This window comes from Octopus sinensis, linkage group LG2 (assembly GCF_006345805.1).
Source record: "Octopus sinensis linkage group LG2, ASM634580v1, whole genome shotgun sequence".
Classification (NCBI taxonomy): Eukaryota; Metazoa; Mollusca; class Cephalopoda; order Octopoda; family Octopodidae; genus Octopus; species Octopus sinensis.
The window spans coordinates 174,863,636-174,881,689 of record NC_042998.1 but is presented as its reverse complement, the minus strand read 5'-3'; the positions used below and the strand labels follow the sequence as shown (position 1 = coordinate 174,881,689).

The following is an 18,054-nucleotide window of genomic DNA, read 5'->3' as shown; positions in this document are numbered from 1 at the left end:
CTCGCTCCTGAAGTGTTCCAAAGAAAAAAGCAGATCCATATATTTGAAGTGTGTGACATTTCTTTAGAAATTCCAATTTGAGAGACTGTAATTTGAGAGAATAGAATAATAGAAAAAAAATTAAAATCAAGAAGAAAAAAACAATATTAAATGGAAAAAAACAAACTATTTTAAATGTGAGGAAAACAAATACAAAATAAAGAGAGGAGCCAGAGAAATATTCAAACCGTATGAGTAAGACTGTCATCTTCAAGAAGCTGTCGATATTGGGCTAAAATATAATTGGCATTTCCTTTTACTTTTTGCTTTGAAGTTGGAAGAAATTTTGTCAAATTTTTTGTACTGAAAGAGAAAATAGAAATAAAACATTCAGTAGGGGATAAATCAAATGCGGCAAGAGAGCTGAAATGAACCAAATATATTTCATGCACACATAAAAAAAGCTGATTAACATTTCATTTAGATATTGGTTGTTGATATTATTTGTTGCCAGAGCAGTCAACTGGCTTCCGTGCCAGTGGCACATAAAAGGGCACCGTTCCAGTGTGATCATTACCAAAGTCGCCTTACTGGCACCTGTGCTGGTGGCATGTGTAAAAGGATTCGAGCAAGGTCATTGCCAGTACCGCCTGAATGGCCCCCGTGCCGGTGGCACGTAAAAGGCACCCACTACACTCTCGGAGTGGTTGGCATTAGGAAGGGCATCCAGCTGTAGAAACTCTGCCAAATCAAGATTGGAGTCTGGTGCAGCCATCTGGTTCGCCAGCCTCCAGTCAAAATTGTCCAACCCATGCTAGCATGGAAAGCAGAAGTCAAACGATGATGATGATGATTTAAAAATTTATTTATCAATGAAATGTTTGAAACATTTTTGAAAGTAGTATCTTTAGACTATTCTTTGTTTCTTTTCTATCTCCTATCCATTCCAATTTTATTTATTTCCTTCAAAGAACTAACCTTGTGAGAGAGAGAAAGAAATTAGCTCATGAATATTTCAGATAGAAATTGATAAATATTTTTACTGAACATTTAAAGTAAACTGATGATAAAGGCAAGCCCTATTACATGAATATCCTATTATTTACTGTGATAATAAAAAATAAGCAACATAAACTGACCAGTATGACTTGACAGTGTTTGGGTCTTGCTTTCCACCTAATATATACATAAGACAAGCAGCAAGGAAGTAATTGGTTTGATCAGTAAATGGGTAGAGTCCATAAATGTAGTTGTGGTAAGCCTCTTGGAAGAGAAGGTTGATGCCAACTTCATGCTGTATTTGCTGGTGAAGAAAAAGACGTTTTATGCAAGATATTCCTTTGGAGCATAGCCATGAATTAAACAAGTCGATAAATCATCACGTTTTAAGTGAAATATAAAACAATTATCGGATCTTTTCCTGTTGAACGTAACATAACAGTGACAGGATGTTGTCTCAGTTTTAGACACAGCAAATGATTTTAGCTCAATAGAGGCCATCGATTGGTTAAAATTCGAAAAATTAAACTACGTTAAACTTACAACTTACAATTTTCTCAAGAAAGCCAAGAGAAAAAAATGTTTTATTTTGACACATTCTACCAGTATACGAAGTTTAAAAGTGTTTAGTTAACTAGAAATTGTGTTGAAAACTGCCGTTCAAAAGGAAAAGATTCCAATTATCTTTTGGAATGCTGTGTTGCGGATGTCGATTTTGTAATAGAATAGAGAAGGGGGATAATTCTTATTGGTATAAGACTATATTTTTATCGAATCAACTTGCTGTGCCCAGGGAGAGTCATTATGCCAGTATAATTAACACACACCCACTGGTTCAATTCCACTCATTTATTAATTATCTAATTGATGACGATGGTGATGATGTTTTGTTTGTCAAATCACTTTTGCTGCTTCTTGCAACCTTCTCAGTGACTTAGTTGCATTTGTTTGTTTTGAGATTTTATTGCATTTGTGTGTGTGTGTATGTCTCTCTGAGGAGGGAGCTGGTTTCCAACAAAGATATAAGGCTCCGTCTTTGGGATGTAGTTAACGCAGACAAATTCACATTTGGAACTTGAGAAAAGTTTTACATATTTTTACTGTTCCACCCACTACTGAGAAGGTTTCAAGAAGCAACAAAAGAGCTTTGACAAACAAAACCAAAACAATCAGATATTTAATAAATGAGGGGAACTGAACCAGTGTGTTAATTATATTGGCATAATGACTCTACCTAGACACATGGAAGCTAATTAAATGACTTGTTTAAGTCTAGAAAATAAAATTTAATTACTGTAATAAAAGTTTATACTTCATATTGTCCATAGTTACTGTGAGCTGCTCTGTATAAGGAGAAATATGATAAAGACAAAAATGAGATAGGCACTATCTTGTCAGGAAACAAAATGTATTTCTTTACTGCCCACAAGGGGCTAAACATAGAGGGGACAAACAAGGACAGACAAAGGGATTAAGTCGATTACATCGACCCCAGTTGGAAACTGGTACTTTATTTATCGACCCCAAAAGGATGAAAGGCAAAGTCGACCTCGGCGGAATTGGAACTCAGAATGTAACGACAGACGAAATACGGCTACGCATTTCGCCTGGCGTGCTAACGTTTCTGCCAGCTCGCCGCCTTGAAGGCCATCATACGAGAGTATGGCAAACCCTGAGATGGGAGATAAATGTCTGTTGAATAAAGTTTATGACCTAATTTTTATTTGCATTGATTATTTCAGTTCATTTATGCCACTAATATACTTTGGAGAGACACAAAGGATATAATTATCATTGCTCTTCCATTAAATTAAGAGGTTTAATCAATCTGCTTGAGAAAAACCAAACAAATTTCTCTTGTGCGTGAATTAAGAGACATTAACTGTTGTAAGTAGTGGATAACAACTACAATAGTGTAGAAATCTACAGAGAATACATGAACAATGAGTAACAACAGAAATATTTGTGCTACTACAGTTCTATACTTGTAAATTAAATTTACCTACAATAGATATCTCTGATACCACCTGTGATGGAGATATCACAAGCTCAAAGTTTTATAAAATGTTTCCATGAACCAATGGCAGAACAAGGAATACTTATGGAACTAATTGCCGAGTCTATGACAAACTGTAAGAGTAGAAGAAGTAAATGATAAATAAAACAAAGTTGAAAAAGATTATGAAAAATATGATGAAAAGAAGATGAGAAAAGATGAGGAAAATGAAGATGAAAAAGAAAAACAAAATTAGAAAATATAAAAGTAAAATAAGACTTTATACTAAAAGATAGAAAAGCAATTTACTGAAAGTAATAGTTGTTCTTCTTGGAGATTGACTTTTGCATTGCGCCGCCATTGAAGGACTGGTTTTTCCTGTTCAGGATCTTTTTCAGTTAACTGTTTAACAACTCCTTTCCAAGAATGTAACTGATGGACAGGTTTGTGTTCCAACTTCAACTGGAGTTCTAGACAATGCCAAGAATGTATAATAATTATTACAACTAATAATGATAAAACTACTAATTTTTATTTTTACTAACACTGTTCGGTTACTAGTAACAACTAAACTTGCTTCTGCCATAACTGTTAATTTCTACCAAGATTTCCTTTAGAAGCACTGAGACCTTGGAAGATAAAATCAAAATTTTTCTGTTTTTGTCATCTAATTTAAGAAAAGAACCTTTAGAATTACTTGACCTGCTTGAAATAGCAGCCCCAAATATCCTTAAATCACATCTGTTATCTTAAAAAGATGGAATGGTAATGGCTGAAATACTTTTGATCATAGATCTGTCTGATCAGGGCTGACTTGGGGTTAAACAACAACAGTAACGTCATGAACTGAGTGTTTGGACTACATATATATACACAGTGTTGGTGACAATACAAAGTGCCAAATCCTTAGTTGTTTTAAACCACTCACACAAAATTTGTGGATTATTTTCAATTAAGAGACTGACACATTTTCCAACCTACCCATGTTACTTCTCATTAATTTTTAGAATTAAAACAGTAATTTCCATAGTTTAGAGAAAATCTTTACAATATACAGGACATTTTTTAAAAATACAAAATAAATCTCACAATTTTTTGGTAATTAGCAAAACATTTTGCATAAAATATATTTTCTTTATGTATAAGACAGTATATAGACATCTTTATGTATATAGACATCACTGAAGAGTGGAAACTAGCTCTCAGTGAATCAAGTCTGTGACTAAAATTCAATTAATTTTCCTTTAAATATGAATATCACTGCTCATATTTTTATCCCAGTTCTGATGTCCACAGGGCTAATTTCCCAATGGTGGATATCATTAATTATTAACAATAAAGCTGAAAATACAATCATTACTTTGCTTAACTATTTATTTCCACCATCATCACCACTACTACTACCACTACAGCCTCCTCCTCACACTCATTTCAACATCCACTATTCCATGCTTGCATGGGTCAGACAAACTTCATTGACACAGATTTTCTATGGCCACATGCCCTCTATATCACCAACCCTCACCTCACTTGTTTCCAAGCATGGTGGTATTTTTCCTATGGCCAGACTGGTTTTTTTTATTTTTACAGAAGGCTAGAAAAAACATTACTTGTATTATGGTGATGCTCCTTCACAACCACCAAGTGATGTCAAAACAAATGTACATACACACACACACAACAAGCTTCTCTCAATTTCATTCAATTGAATAGTTCTTTGGTCAGCCAGGACTATTGTAGAAGACAGTCACCTAATTTGCCCAAGGTACCACACAGTGTGGAGACAGAACTTGAAAACATACAGTGAGGAAGCAAGCTTCTCAACCACAGTCTCAGTGGGACAAAGGCTTAATACTCTCATATATTTCCATATTTATACGTATACTGCAATGACTGTTTACAGTTAAGATTTTGAGTTTACTCTTTTTATTTGTGCTGATATTTTTAACATTTCCTCATATTACCAAATAATTGCATCAGTGAAAGTCCAATGGTCATGAAAGTACTGAACTGGTGATAACATGCATACTAATTCAAGCTAAGCTTTAGTTCTTATACTGCCTCTTAAGCAAATTACACAATTTTGCTTCTCTCAGTTTGCCTGGCTGACAAATAAATCCCACTTTCAATTTTACAGTTGAGTGGTTAGCAGTATGAAGGACACTCAAGCATAAGTTTCTGTTTCTGCAAAATACAAATGCCTAAATTTGCAAAAGCTTTTCTTCAATGATGGAAGTGCAAAAGGAGCAAAAGATTTTGAATATTTTTAAAGAAATAGAGAAATAATAAATAAAAGTTAATGATAGTTATCAATATACGTACCAAGACTTTGTGAACAAATCCATATTGAGAAAATATTTCCGTAAGATTCAGGCAGGTCAAGTTCCTAAATGAACACAATAATAATTTTATAATAATGTATTTTGAATCTCACACTCTTGTTTAATCATCATCATCATCGTTTAACATCCATTTTCCATGCTAGCATGGGTTGAATGGTTCGACCGGGGTCTGGGAAGCCAGGAGGCTGTACCAGGCTCTAGTCTGATCTGGCAGTGTTTTTACAGCTGGATGCCCTTCCTAACACCAACCACTCCGTGAGTGTAGTGGGTGCTTTTTATACGCCACCGGCACAGGGGCCGGAGGAGGCTCACAAACAGCCACGATTGGTGCTTTTACGTGTCACTGACATGGATGCCAGTCTGGCAGCGCTGGCATCTGCCATGTTCGGATGGTGCTTTTTACGTGACACCAGCACAGGTATCACAACTACAATTTCCATTTGATTTTTATTTTCATGTTAACATCTGCCTTCCATGTTGGCATGGGTAGGATGGTTTGGCAGGGGCTGACGAGCTAGAGGATTGTATCAAGCCCTAATGCCAGCCACTTTACAGAGTGTAGTGGGTGCTTTTTACATGGTATTAACATCAGCAAAGTCACCAAGTAACTTGCAAGACAAAAAGCCCTGAACTGTAGATAAAACAGTTGGTTTGTGGGAGAGTCATGGCTGACCAAGGTATCTAATTACCAGCTGAAGAATTGAATATTCATACCATGTCATCAGTATGTTGCTCATCATCATCATCGTTTAACGTCCGCTTTCCAGACGATTTGACTGAGGGCTGGCAAACCAGATGGCTGCACCAGGCTTCAATCTTGATCTGGCAGAATTTCTACAGCTGGATGCCCTTCCTAACGCCAACCACTCAGAGGGTGTAGTGGGTGCTTTTACATGCCACCGGCACGGGGCCAGTCAGGTGGTACTGGCAACGACCTCGCTCGAATCTTTTACACATGCCACCGGCACAGGTGCCAGTAAGGCGATGCTGGTAACGATCATGCTCGAATGGTGTCTTTTACGTGCCACTGGCATGGAGGCCAGATATGTTGCTGTGATACAGAAATAAGTATCATGGGAAGGCACAACACACAACCAGAGTTAAATGGAAGAAAGATTACTATAACACTGAGAAGTGTTTTGCTAACTTACAGTACTGATCTCAAATCCCCAGAACAAGAAACAATTTCAAAAGAACACTAATAAACACTAAGTTACAGATATTACTTAACTAAATTTATTATTCAGTTGGTCTGAGGAGTGCAGGTCACACTACAAATATTTCATGCAACTATTCTAATGTAAAATTACTTATAGTAAAATGTCCTTTTCATACTGATGCTTATATAAGTATATCAATACAAACATAGCCAAAACCCTTTCGACTCTTCCACTTATCAAGTATCACATACCTCCTGAATAATTCATACCTTGTACTGCCTATTACACAAACCAGCTGCCTAAAGGAATGAAATAAGAGAAGAGAGACAGAGAATACGAGAGCTGTTTTCTGACAGATGAGGGTATCATCTGGCCTGCCTCTTCTGTCTTACAAAGTGATGTCAATGTATGCCAGCTGGTCATGGTATTCAGCTACAGTCATTTGCCCATTTGGTAAAAACAGCCAAATTTTTCTCAAATAAAACATATTGGACAATGTAGTTTTTGATATACAAAAGACAGGGTGGCCACATCTGGAATGCATTTCCTCTTAGGTCTGTTTGATCAGAGCTGATCTGGAGCTAAAGAACAACAGGCAAATTTATGCTGAATCAATGATGAAAGGCCTTTGCAAGATTACTCAACCTATGAGACAACCAAGTTGTTGCTCTCAATCCACACACTACTGTTTTAAAGAAAGGATGCATTGGACAAATCTGTGTGTGTGTGTGTGTGTGTGTGTGTATGTATGTATGTACACACACATGCACATATAAGTGGTTGGTATTAGGAAGGGCATTTAGCCATAAAAACCATGCCAAAAGAAACAGTTAAGCTTGGTGCAGTCTTCTGGCTTGCCAGCTCCTGTCAACCTGTCCAACTCATGCCAGCATGGAAAACAGATGTTAAATGATGATGATGATAATGATATGATATATATAGTATATGTACACATACAAAAGATGAGATAATATATTACATAAATTCAGAAACAACAAAAAAAAAACCCCAACTGAGTGTAGTGTTTATCCTCACTTAGGCAAATCATAAAATCCATTCTTTCCCCTTCAACTGGTAGTAATAGTGTAATGTCACCATTAAAAAGTGTCTTAATATAAAGTAACTTAGCTAGGAGGAATCCACTCACCTACAAATCATACTAACATGAATAATCAAATTCAGCATGACCTACTGAAAAAGTGGTGGTTTCCTCCAAGCTATTATTTCCTTAGGTGGTGAACAGTAACACAATCTGGTTCAGTACACTCAGGAGGACTGAGTAGCTTAGAGTGACAGGATACCTTTTAACAATCTTTGTTTGTTAGTTTGACCCTTTATAGATTTAACCACCTGTTACTGTTTTGCTAAATTTTTTTTTTTTAAGAAACATCAGAGATAAAACCATTAAATTTCTAGCAATTAAAATTTGGTTTAACACAACCACTTGAACCCGTTCATGCCTTTAGTGAAAGAGTTCACTTTGTTGTAGGTACTTGGATCAGGTTTATGGCTTAAGGGTATCTCCCTTTTTCGCTTCCACAAATTTTAGGGGTCCTGTAAAGGCTTGTGGGCAGTACCATCCTACTTCCTGGCAAAGTAAAGTAAGTGCTTTCAACACATGTCATCATCATCATCGTTTAACATCCATTTTCCGCGCTAGCACGGGTTGGACGGTTCGACTGGGGTCTGGGAAGCCAGGGGCTGCACCAGGCTCCAGTCTGATCTGGCAGAGTTTCTGTATCAATATCTAAAACTACGTAATTATTTCAACATGAGTTTTGAGCAGTGAGTGTAGAAGCAACATATAAATAAGTTATACTTTAGGTGGAACGATGAAACTGGGAATAAGTAGGCACTAAGTATAATAGTGAAAGACTATCATAACAGGCCTTCAGAAAGTAATTGTATACCTTAGCATATTTCCACCAAACTGTACCGAGGACTTCAATGGATTGCAGCAAATTTGTTGTTCTAAGTAATTCTGAATCTTGTGCATTCCAAGACTGACTTACACGGGTACTATCTATCTCTATAAATTCTAAACTTGCTTTTCTGTTTATTCTTTGAGAAACAGGTCAAATGCAAATAAATCAAAGTATGAGTTCTGGTGCCTACTTTATTGAATTCTGGCAGAACAAAAACAGCAGCTTTTTATCTTCCAGGATTACTACATTGTCAAATCAAACAAACAAAGGCTTACTCACTCTTAGCATTTGCTCCCTGAAGTGGCTGACAGTTGTATTATCTCCTGTAGTCAAGTTCAAGGTTTTCTGCTTTCCGTCCATGAGGTGAATTTCAATTTTGCGACTCTAAATAAAAGAGCCAAACACATAACAATGAAGCCATTATCTGTGCTTCAGAAATTAGACCTTATTAAACAAGCAATTATAATATTAAACTTGTATTTTAGTTTTTCAGTTTTAATTAATACAAATATTTGATCATAAAAAAATGAAGTTTATAATCAAGTAACAATTTTTGTAAAATATCTGTAGGATCTGGGAATGAAAAAAAAGCTAAGAGGAGTATGGAATTCTTGGATTTTTCTGCAGTAGTTTTCTGTATGAATGAATGAAATTTGTTTAAACTTACTGGTCTGTTCATAGCAGCTTCTAACAGATCAGCTGCTCGTTTCATTTCAGGACTGGATGCTTTACAACACAGATCATAGGGAGTTTTGTTGTTCTTATTTCGAGCGTTCTGTGAAGGATGCACAAAAGAAAAAAAAAAGAAAAAGAAAATTAGAATCTACTTTCCACTTTCAGTTATTCTCAAAGTCTATTGGTCATCATATAAATTTCTTCTTTTTTCCCCATTTATTTTCATTTTTTTCCAATGTTATTTGAATTAACACAAAAAGTATATTTAGTATAATGTTTCATATTTTTTTGTCATTCTATTCTTCTTCTACAACTTTTGTATATTGTTTTTGAAAGTTGAATAATTTTTTTTTTGTTTCAGATGAATGATGATGAAATGCCAAGTAATAAAAAAAATGAATTCATTTGACAACCCACTAATTTTTTTTTTGGACACACACACACAAAAATAACAGGTAGGATATGACAATGAATTCTAGAAAACTAAGGTTTTAGTGACCTCAGCATAGAAAATGCTTCCATTTCATCACTAAATGTTGCAGTATATGAATATCTCGTAGAGACAAACCAAATGTAAATTCCAAATGATATTTTTACTCAGTACAAATTTCGTTTTTAAAAACACTTTCAAACTATGAAGTTTCAAAACTATAATGAAAAAATGTGTGGACATAATTTTACATTTTGTACACGAGTTACAGTTTTTAACCAAATTTAAATGAGAATATATATAAAAAATTTGTGAACCACTACTGAATCCACAGATCCCAATTTAAGTATGTAACCTGGTTTTGGCTTTCAGTTATATTTCACTTCATTTAAACTGTTAACATCATTGGAAAAAAAATGGAAAAACTTGAATCACAGTTCACATTTTCCCCACCTCCTAACAATCCCAGGCTTCCATGTAGTATTTTTGTGTTACTATAACAAAGTCAGAAGAAGTTACTATTATTATAAAAAGACAAAACTGAATCAAGTTATTTTGTTATGAAGGTAAAGATATAAAGCTTACCACATCAATATTTGAATCTTCCAATAAGACATCAACAACATTTGGCTTCCCTCTCATAGCTGCAATGTGTAAAGGTGTCTGGTGATCCATATTTGTAATGTTGGGAGAACATCCTGCCCTTAGCAATGTTACCACAGCATCAGCATGCCCTTTCCTTTATACAAATAAATGAAGTACAATTACGCATTTCTTTAAAATATTAAAGCCGGAGGCATAAAGTAGAAACATTATCTAACCATTTCTTACTTTTTTTTTCCAGACATAGCGTATCTTGGGATACAGAGAAAGATTTGGTTGCTATTTCTAGCAAATCAAGCAACTGTATACATGTTCCCACATTATGTCATGCTAAAAATGTTTGTTGTATAGTCTCAGGTCACCTGAGAGTAGACCTTTGATAAAACCTGTTCCAGCTGTAACTACTCTGTCTCCTAAGACAATGCATCTAGAATTACATTATCCAATGGGTTCCTCTTATAAGAACAAGGTGTGATTTGAGATATTTCTGACTGCTAATTCTAGGAGGTTAAGCAATTGCATACAAGTTCCTTCTTTATCAGAATATATAGTTTGTAGCTATAGGCAATGGAGTGTTAGATAACTAACAAGTACTTTGTCAGCCAATAACACTGAGCTCAAATTCTATTAGAAGCCTAGAGAAGACTATGGAATATCACTCTAGTGCATCCTTCTACAATAAGAATATGTAATGTCAAAGTCTTTAGTAATGTTCTAGCAATCAATGGATTATGACATTTCTTTATGATGATCAGAATATCAATGAAAGACACATCTTCGAATTTGTGGAGCCATCCAATCTAAGTGGAAAATGAAAGATAAATGCAAAAAACTATAAGCATTCACAAAATACATTGTACTATACTTTTAAAACACAGAATTCTTGTAAATTATATGGGAACAGAGATTTCAGAATCCTTTGAGGCCAAAACTGCAAGTTACAAGAGCGAAAGCTACTTACCAGGCTGCATAATGAATTGGTGCAAACCCTTTGTCATCCTTCATGGAATGTGGAATCTTACTAAGTCTCATTATTCCATTGACATCTCCTTCATATGCACACTTATGAATTGGGTAATTTCTAGCCCATAACTGATCCCTTGAAATCAAATGAGAGATTCATATATGCATTATCAGACATGTTATTTTTGCATGAACAGTAACATTTACATCTGTTCTTCTGTTCTAACTGGAGTTAGATGAAAACATTAATAAGGCATTGTTTTACAGTTGGATGTACTTCCTGTTGCTAATCCTTGCCTGTTTTTCAAGAAAGAGAGGCTTCATTTTACTTGACTTTGAAATGTACAGCTAATAAACAATATGTCAGTATGTCACCAAACATGAAGCCCTGTAGTTCAGTGCTTTTTCATACAAACTGAGAATGTAAACATGAACACAGATACCCTCACACATAGAATCATCATCATCATTGTCATAACGTCGCTTTCCATGCTGGCATGGGTTGGACGGTTTGACTCTGGGCTGGCAAGCCAAAAGGCTGCACCAGGCTCCAATCCGATCTGGCAAAGTTTCTTCCTAATGCCAACTAGTCCGAGAGTGCAGTGGGCACTTTTTACATGCCACTAGCACAAGGGCCAGTCAGGTGGCACTGGCAATGGTCACGCTTGAATGATGCTTATGTACTACTGGCATGGGACCAGACAGGTGGTACTGGCATTGACCAGGCTCAAATGGTGCTTATTATGTGCCACTGGCACAGGTGCCAATCAGGTGATACTGTCATTGACCACAACAATGACTTCACTTGCCTCAACAGGTCTTTGTAAGCGCAGTTTATTGCCCAATGATTGAAGGGTACTCTTAAATGGGCTGGTTATGCTGCACTGCCATAGGCCATGGTTACGGTCTCACTTGGCTTGCTGGGTTTTCCCAAGCACAGCATATCTCCAAAGGTCTTGGTCACTTGTCATCGCCTCAGTGAGGTCCAATGTTTGAAGGATGTGCTTCACCACCTTGTCCCAGGTCTACCATTCCACAAGTTCCCTCTACTGCTGGGGTGTGACACTTTTTCACACCACTGTCCTCATCCATATGCAACACATGGCCATACCAGTGCAGTTGTCTCTCTTACACACCACATCTGATGCTTCTTATGTCCAACTTTTCTCTCAGAGTACTTTACATTCTGTTGTGTATGCATACTGAAATTACACATCTAGTGGAGCATACTAGCTTCATTCCTTGCAAGCTTACGCATGTCCTCAGCAGTCATGCCCCATGTATCTCTGCCATGTAGCATGGCAGTTCATACACATGCATCATACAGTCTACCTTTTACTCTGAGCAAGAGGCCCTTTGTCACCAGCAGAGGTAGGAGCTCTTTGAACTTTGCCCAGGCTATTCTTATTCTAGCAGTTACACTCTCAGAGCATCCACCAAGGTAACGAAGGCTCTCAACTACTTGTAGTTTTTCCCTCTGGAATGTGACGGAGGCTGTTTTCTGCACATTTTCAGTGCTTATTGCCCGAGCATATGCCATACACAAAAACTATCTTCCCAGTTAGCCTTCCTTTGATAGTGCTGCACCTCTTGTGTGTCCATAGCTTATACTGGGTACATCTTATGGAGTTTCTAACTACACATGTATAGTCATATCTGTCCAACCCATGCCAACATGAAACATGGGTGTTAAAAATGATGATGATGAGATATGTGTGTATGTGTGTGTGTATGTGTGTGTGTGTAGGCACATGGCTTAGGGGTTAGGGTATTGGACTCATGATTGTAAAATTGTGGTTTTGATTCCTGGAGTGGGAAATGCATTGTGTTCTTAAGCAAAATACTCCATTTCATGTTGTTCCAGTCCACTCAGCTGGTAAAAATGAATAATCCTGTGTCTTGTCCATGGAGGAATATATAAGATAGAGTAACCGAGAAACCAGCCCTATGCTCCTTACGGAGTAATGTGGACTACACACACACAAAATATGAGATGCTTTGACATCTTGTCACTACCATCTGTCTTCTTTACAGCTACTCCTACCCATCTTTATAAAGTGCAGAGTATCTCCTCTCTAGCAAGACAACTAGGCTTGTCCCTCTGTCACACTTTAGTCTCTTAACACTAGGCATAAAATCACTGCTCCCACCCCATCCCACATACTCACCCCGACCATTAGTTGAGTGGGTGGGGGCTTTTGTGTTTTTCCTGTTCTTGTTAACTTCATTAGTGTCAGTGACATTAATAAAGCACCCAGTATACTCTGTAAAGCCACTGGCCTTAGGAAGGGCATCTAGCTATAGAAACCAAGCCAAGGCTGGCATAGGAACTTGATATGGTGCTGTGGCTCACCAGATCCTGTCAAATGATCCAACCTGTGCCAGCATGGAAAATGGACATTAAATTATGATGAGTTTATATGTGTGTGTGGGTGTGTGTGTGTGGTGGTTTCATGTAGTTTCTATCTACCATATTCACTCACAAAGCATTGAATAACTCAGAGCTAAGAGACTTGTCCAGGTTTGCATAGGAAGTAGTGCTATCAAAAGTGGGTAACTCTGGCAAGAAGCCTAGATTCTCCATTACATATATATGCAAAATTTGCAACAGTAATCCCAGACAATGAACAGCTCATGTAACTTTCTAATAACAGGCTCCTTAAAAATGAACAAATGGTATCATTAATTTAGAACAGGAGAGGCAAAAGTTAAAGTTTCCTCAATGACAGACACAAAAGTAAAATGGAAAAAAATATAGCCTGAGGAAATTAGTTATGGTCTGCATCAACCAAATACTTTAATTTTATCGACTCTAAAGTTATTATTTAGCTTCATGTTAACCTTAATTTTACAGACCTATGGCCAAAGGAGACCCATCCTGGACCACCCATCTTTTGTATAACTAGAACTACATTGGTTAATGTGTTCTCCCTATTTTCTTTTAGAGTGTGATTTAAGGGGATTTGGTTGCATTGTGGCTCCCTCATTGATATATTGACACTCAATGAGATGGGATGAATGATAATAACCACAAAGTATGACAATACATCATCATCATCACCATCACCATCATTTAACGTCCGCTTTCCATGCTAGCATGGTTTGGATGATTTGACTGAGGACTGGTGAACCAGATGGCTGCACCAGGCTTCAATTTGATCTGGCAAAGTTTCTACAACTGGATGCTCTTCCTAATGCCAACCACTCTGAGAGTGTAGTGGGTGCTACTATGTACTAGTCAGGTGGTACTGGCAATGGCCATGCTCAAATGGTGTTTTTTTTATGTGCCACCTGCACGGGAGCTAGTCCAGTGGCACTGGCAACAACCTCGCTCGAAAGTTTTTTTCACATGCCACCGGCATAAGTGCTAGTAAGGCGATAAAATATGACTAACAATAACAACAAAGACTATAAAGGATAATGGCAGCCAAGTGGCAACATTTTATGTCATTCTCTGAAATAAAAGCCTAACAACATTTCAAAGGCAACATGCCAAATGATCTACAGCTCTGTGGAAACATTCTGTTATAAGAAGCAAAAATATAATGGAAATAGACATAAAAGTTATCTGGAATGAGAAAGTATATAAGGATATAAGCAGAATATACTCACATTCCTAACTTGGATTCCATGGCTGATTGATGGTGAGCGATAATTTCTTTGTAATCTGGAATTCCCATTCCCCAGTAAATATTGGTCACAACACGATTAGTCTACAATACAGAAGGTACAATAAGTGTGCAATTCTTTAATTGCTTTAAGAAAATTATTTTTAAGCATTGAGAAGAGTACACACTGACATGAGATAAAGACATTGATTCCTAACACCTAACTTGAGAATAAGGATGGATGTGACATAGATTGTAACTCATTTTGATTGGCTTGTTACTTCTCACATAATCTCAGAACAACAGCAAGAACATTTGTATTAACAATCATCTGAGGAGAAATAACATTAAACAATTTACAAGTTAACAACTGAATGTGTATAGTTTATAGATGGAAAAAAAATCACAAATTAAATGCTGAACAGAATGATTTATTTAGTCTATTGAACTAATGATAATTTTTGTTATTTTTGTAATTGAGTAACTTTCGTCAACTAAGTAGGTCTACGATGTGAAGTTAACCAATCAAAATCTTTGCAGAAGTCACTGACTCAGTATTCTTGATATGTAAACAAATGATGTTGTGATGTCAAACAGGTCATCTAAATTCAGCATTTGATCAACATTCTAACCCAGATCATTCCAGTTTTATTGTGAAGTTTGTTGTCATTAAAATATGTAGACCCTATTTTAAGGCTGGTAGAGTTTGAGGGAAGTCTAGTCACTATACTGAGTGGGTTCAGTGGCTAAGTAGGAGTTCCTTGTTAGGATTTACTGCTGTTGTTAGTAGTGTATTACTAATGTATTTGTTGTTCTTATTCTTATTGCTTGGGATTAAGTGCAGAATCTATGTCAAACCATTTCTACTTGGACAAGATTAAACTCATTACAAACTATATGATTGTTTGTTAGCTATTCCATCAGTTAAGGTTGAATTACTAGTTTTCTTTGAAACCTGGGAAGCTAAAAGTGAGTTCACAAACTTGTTTGGAAATAAAGCAATACATCTGGGATGGGAAATGAACCAAGATTCAAGAGGTTGATACTTAACCATTCCAAACATGATGATTATTGAGAATAAGTCAACTATGTTATGATGAGTTGAATTCAGAGTGGTAAGTTTGTCAATGAAGTGACATCTAATGTAAAGAGTTCAGATAAAAAGCTAGTAAGAAGGTAAAAAAAAATGAAAAAAAAGTAGGGATATACTTTTGCTTTATAGGGAAGACCTGATCCAAACAATGGATTCATCACAACAGTATCACATTTCTCTATAGCCAACATCTTTGTCAGGGCATCAAAGTTGGCTGTGTTACGACCATCTGCTGATGTCTGTTCCTTGCTCCTTGGAATAAATACAGGGTTGTTGATACATACTGAGATTCGAAATTCAGCTCGGATTCGGAACATACATCTGACACTGCCAGATTGCATGTGTTTTTCTGCCAACCAACTAATTAACAGTAAAAAGAAAAAAACAAACTTAGAATGTAGTGAAAAAAAAGATATGAAATTTAAAAATCAAATTGCTTTATATACATATAATATCAATGGTTGATTAAAATAAAAAAAAGTTTCACTCTTAAGAGTGTCTCAGTTTACTAAATTTATCAAGTCTTCAAGAAAGTTAAGCAGTGTTAGGCGTTAGGCCAGTATCCTCTGTAGACGACAGCTTGTTATTGATCCACTTCACATTATTCAGAAGTTTAATATAAATACAGGTCTTTATTTCATCTATTTGGATGCTTTCAATAAATTTGGATATGAACGAATTGCTGCAGCAGGTATAATTTCCTGCTGCTAGATTAAAAAAACTAAGAGAGATTTATTTTCAAAGTTGGGATGCAGAGCTGAGCAGAGTAATGTATCCATGTTCAACAGTAAAGAAAACAAACTAGTGTTGAAGAAACTAGTGATTGTCTGTGTCAGCAAAAAACCCATAAAAATTTGTCAGAAAGAAACAGTTAATAAAATTTGAAGGATACTGCACAAAACATTAGACATAACCCCTCCTTGAGGTACACAATTTTATTTCACAAATTTTATGAAGTGTCTGGTTGTTTGTTAGCTATTTCAGATTTCCTGGATTAATGGGTTTCATTTCGCTTGTTTGAATCACTATTGCAATACTTGTGCAGTTGTGTACACACTGGTGTTACATGGTGACAGGAAGGGCATCCAACCATAAAAATCATGCCATATATAACAACAAAGGGTGGTTGTTTCCTCTGTTGCTATGTGTGCCAGATAACAAGGCACTGTGATAAATGTGAGACACAATCCATGCAAACATACAGTAACAGTTGTGAAATTTTATAGGATATTTAAATGCAAAACAAAGAAACAACTACATGTAGGTTGTAACAGTCATTATAACCTCAACCTTCCCTCAAGGAAGTATTAAATAAGAAATTAAATAAGAAATTACATACTTTTTTAAGGTGAATAGAAGAGTCAAGGTTGTAGGGGTACAAGTGAAATTTTTGCCTCCTTCCAAAACAATATCAAGAGAAAAGAACGCCATATTTGCTGTCACTGATTTTTCAATATTATCTGAAAAGTAAATTACACTATTAGTAATAATTTCTGGGATATCAAACCTCTAACATTGTTTTAATGTTTTTTGAAATCAAGCCGTGTGTGGATTTGCAAGAAAGAAACTAAAAGAAGCTTGAAGTGTGTGTGTCTTTATCTTGAATTTACATGATAGTTATAAGTCACCAAAATACATATCCAGTCTTCTGTGAAAGCATGCCTAGCACTGGGAAAATATCACCTTGCTTAGTAAAAGGTAAAGGTTGGCAACAGCCTGTTTCAACAAATTATGTCTAATCCAAGCAAGCATAGAAAAGTGAACATTAAACTGATGATGATGACATCTGTGAGGTAGAACTTTCTAATTTCTGATATATCAAATTCATTGCATGTCTTTATTGGTCTATCCCTACTGCATGTACTTTCTATCTGATGTATCATTTCACAACAGCTTTACACTCAACATTTACATATAACATGTTCAACCCAACAAACCAACCATTTATGCATACACCAGCCAATGACTATAGAATGTTGTAAGCATTGAAACCAGGTCAGAAGATAACTGTGGTGCTTCCTACCTTTTTCCCCATACCAGCCTGTCTATAAAGCATTTTACACCCTCAGGCAAAGCAATGCACTAGGGCACCTCTATACATAACCACAACATACACAGATAAGCATGGGGCTCCTATAGCAACTGCCCAGTGTGCCTATGCCTTAAGAAAGCACTGTCAATATCAGGTCCCTTGGAAGTCTTTCAAAAATTAAGGGCATTGCTCTTTATCCTGGCTAAAGGCACAAAATATTTCTAGTCCTTTTACCAGCTCAAAACTTTT

At 36.3% G+C, this 18,054-nt stretch overlaps 1 protein-coding gene across 2 annotated transcripts in view; it reads right to left on the bottom strand.

The window, feature by feature from the left end:
• LOC115232494 (krev interaction trapped protein 1) overlaps window positions 1-18,054 on the bottom strand; it is a 39,139-nt gene that overhangs the window by 5,642 nt on the left and 15,443 nt on the right. For both annotated transcript variants that reach the window (XM_036500461.1, XM_029802395.2), the window contains 12 exons: window positions 17,113-17,233; window positions 15,890-16,133; window positions 14,685-14,785; window positions 11,071-11,208; window positions 10,092-10,245; window positions 9,069-9,176; window positions 8,681-8,785; window positions 5,297-5,360; window positions 3,284-3,444; window positions 1,119-1,282; window positions 228-342; window positions 2-85 (listed from right to left, as the gene is read on the bottom strand). In XM_036500461.1, coding sequence (XP_036356354.1) covers window positions 2-85; window positions 228-342; window positions 1,119-1,282; window positions 3,284-3,444; window positions 5,297-5,360; window positions 8,681-8,785; window positions 9,069-9,176; window positions 10,092-10,245; window positions 11,071-11,208; window positions 14,685-14,785; window positions 15,890-16,133; window positions 17,113-17,233 — 1,559 coding nt within the window. The remainder of the gene's footprint in view (window position 1; window positions 86-227; window positions 343-1,118; window positions 1,283-3,283; window positions 3,445-5,296; window positions 5,361-8,680; window positions 8,786-9,068; window positions 9,177-10,091; window positions 10,246-11,070; window positions 11,209-14,684; window positions 14,786-15,889; window positions 16,134-17,112; window positions 17,234-18,054) is intronic.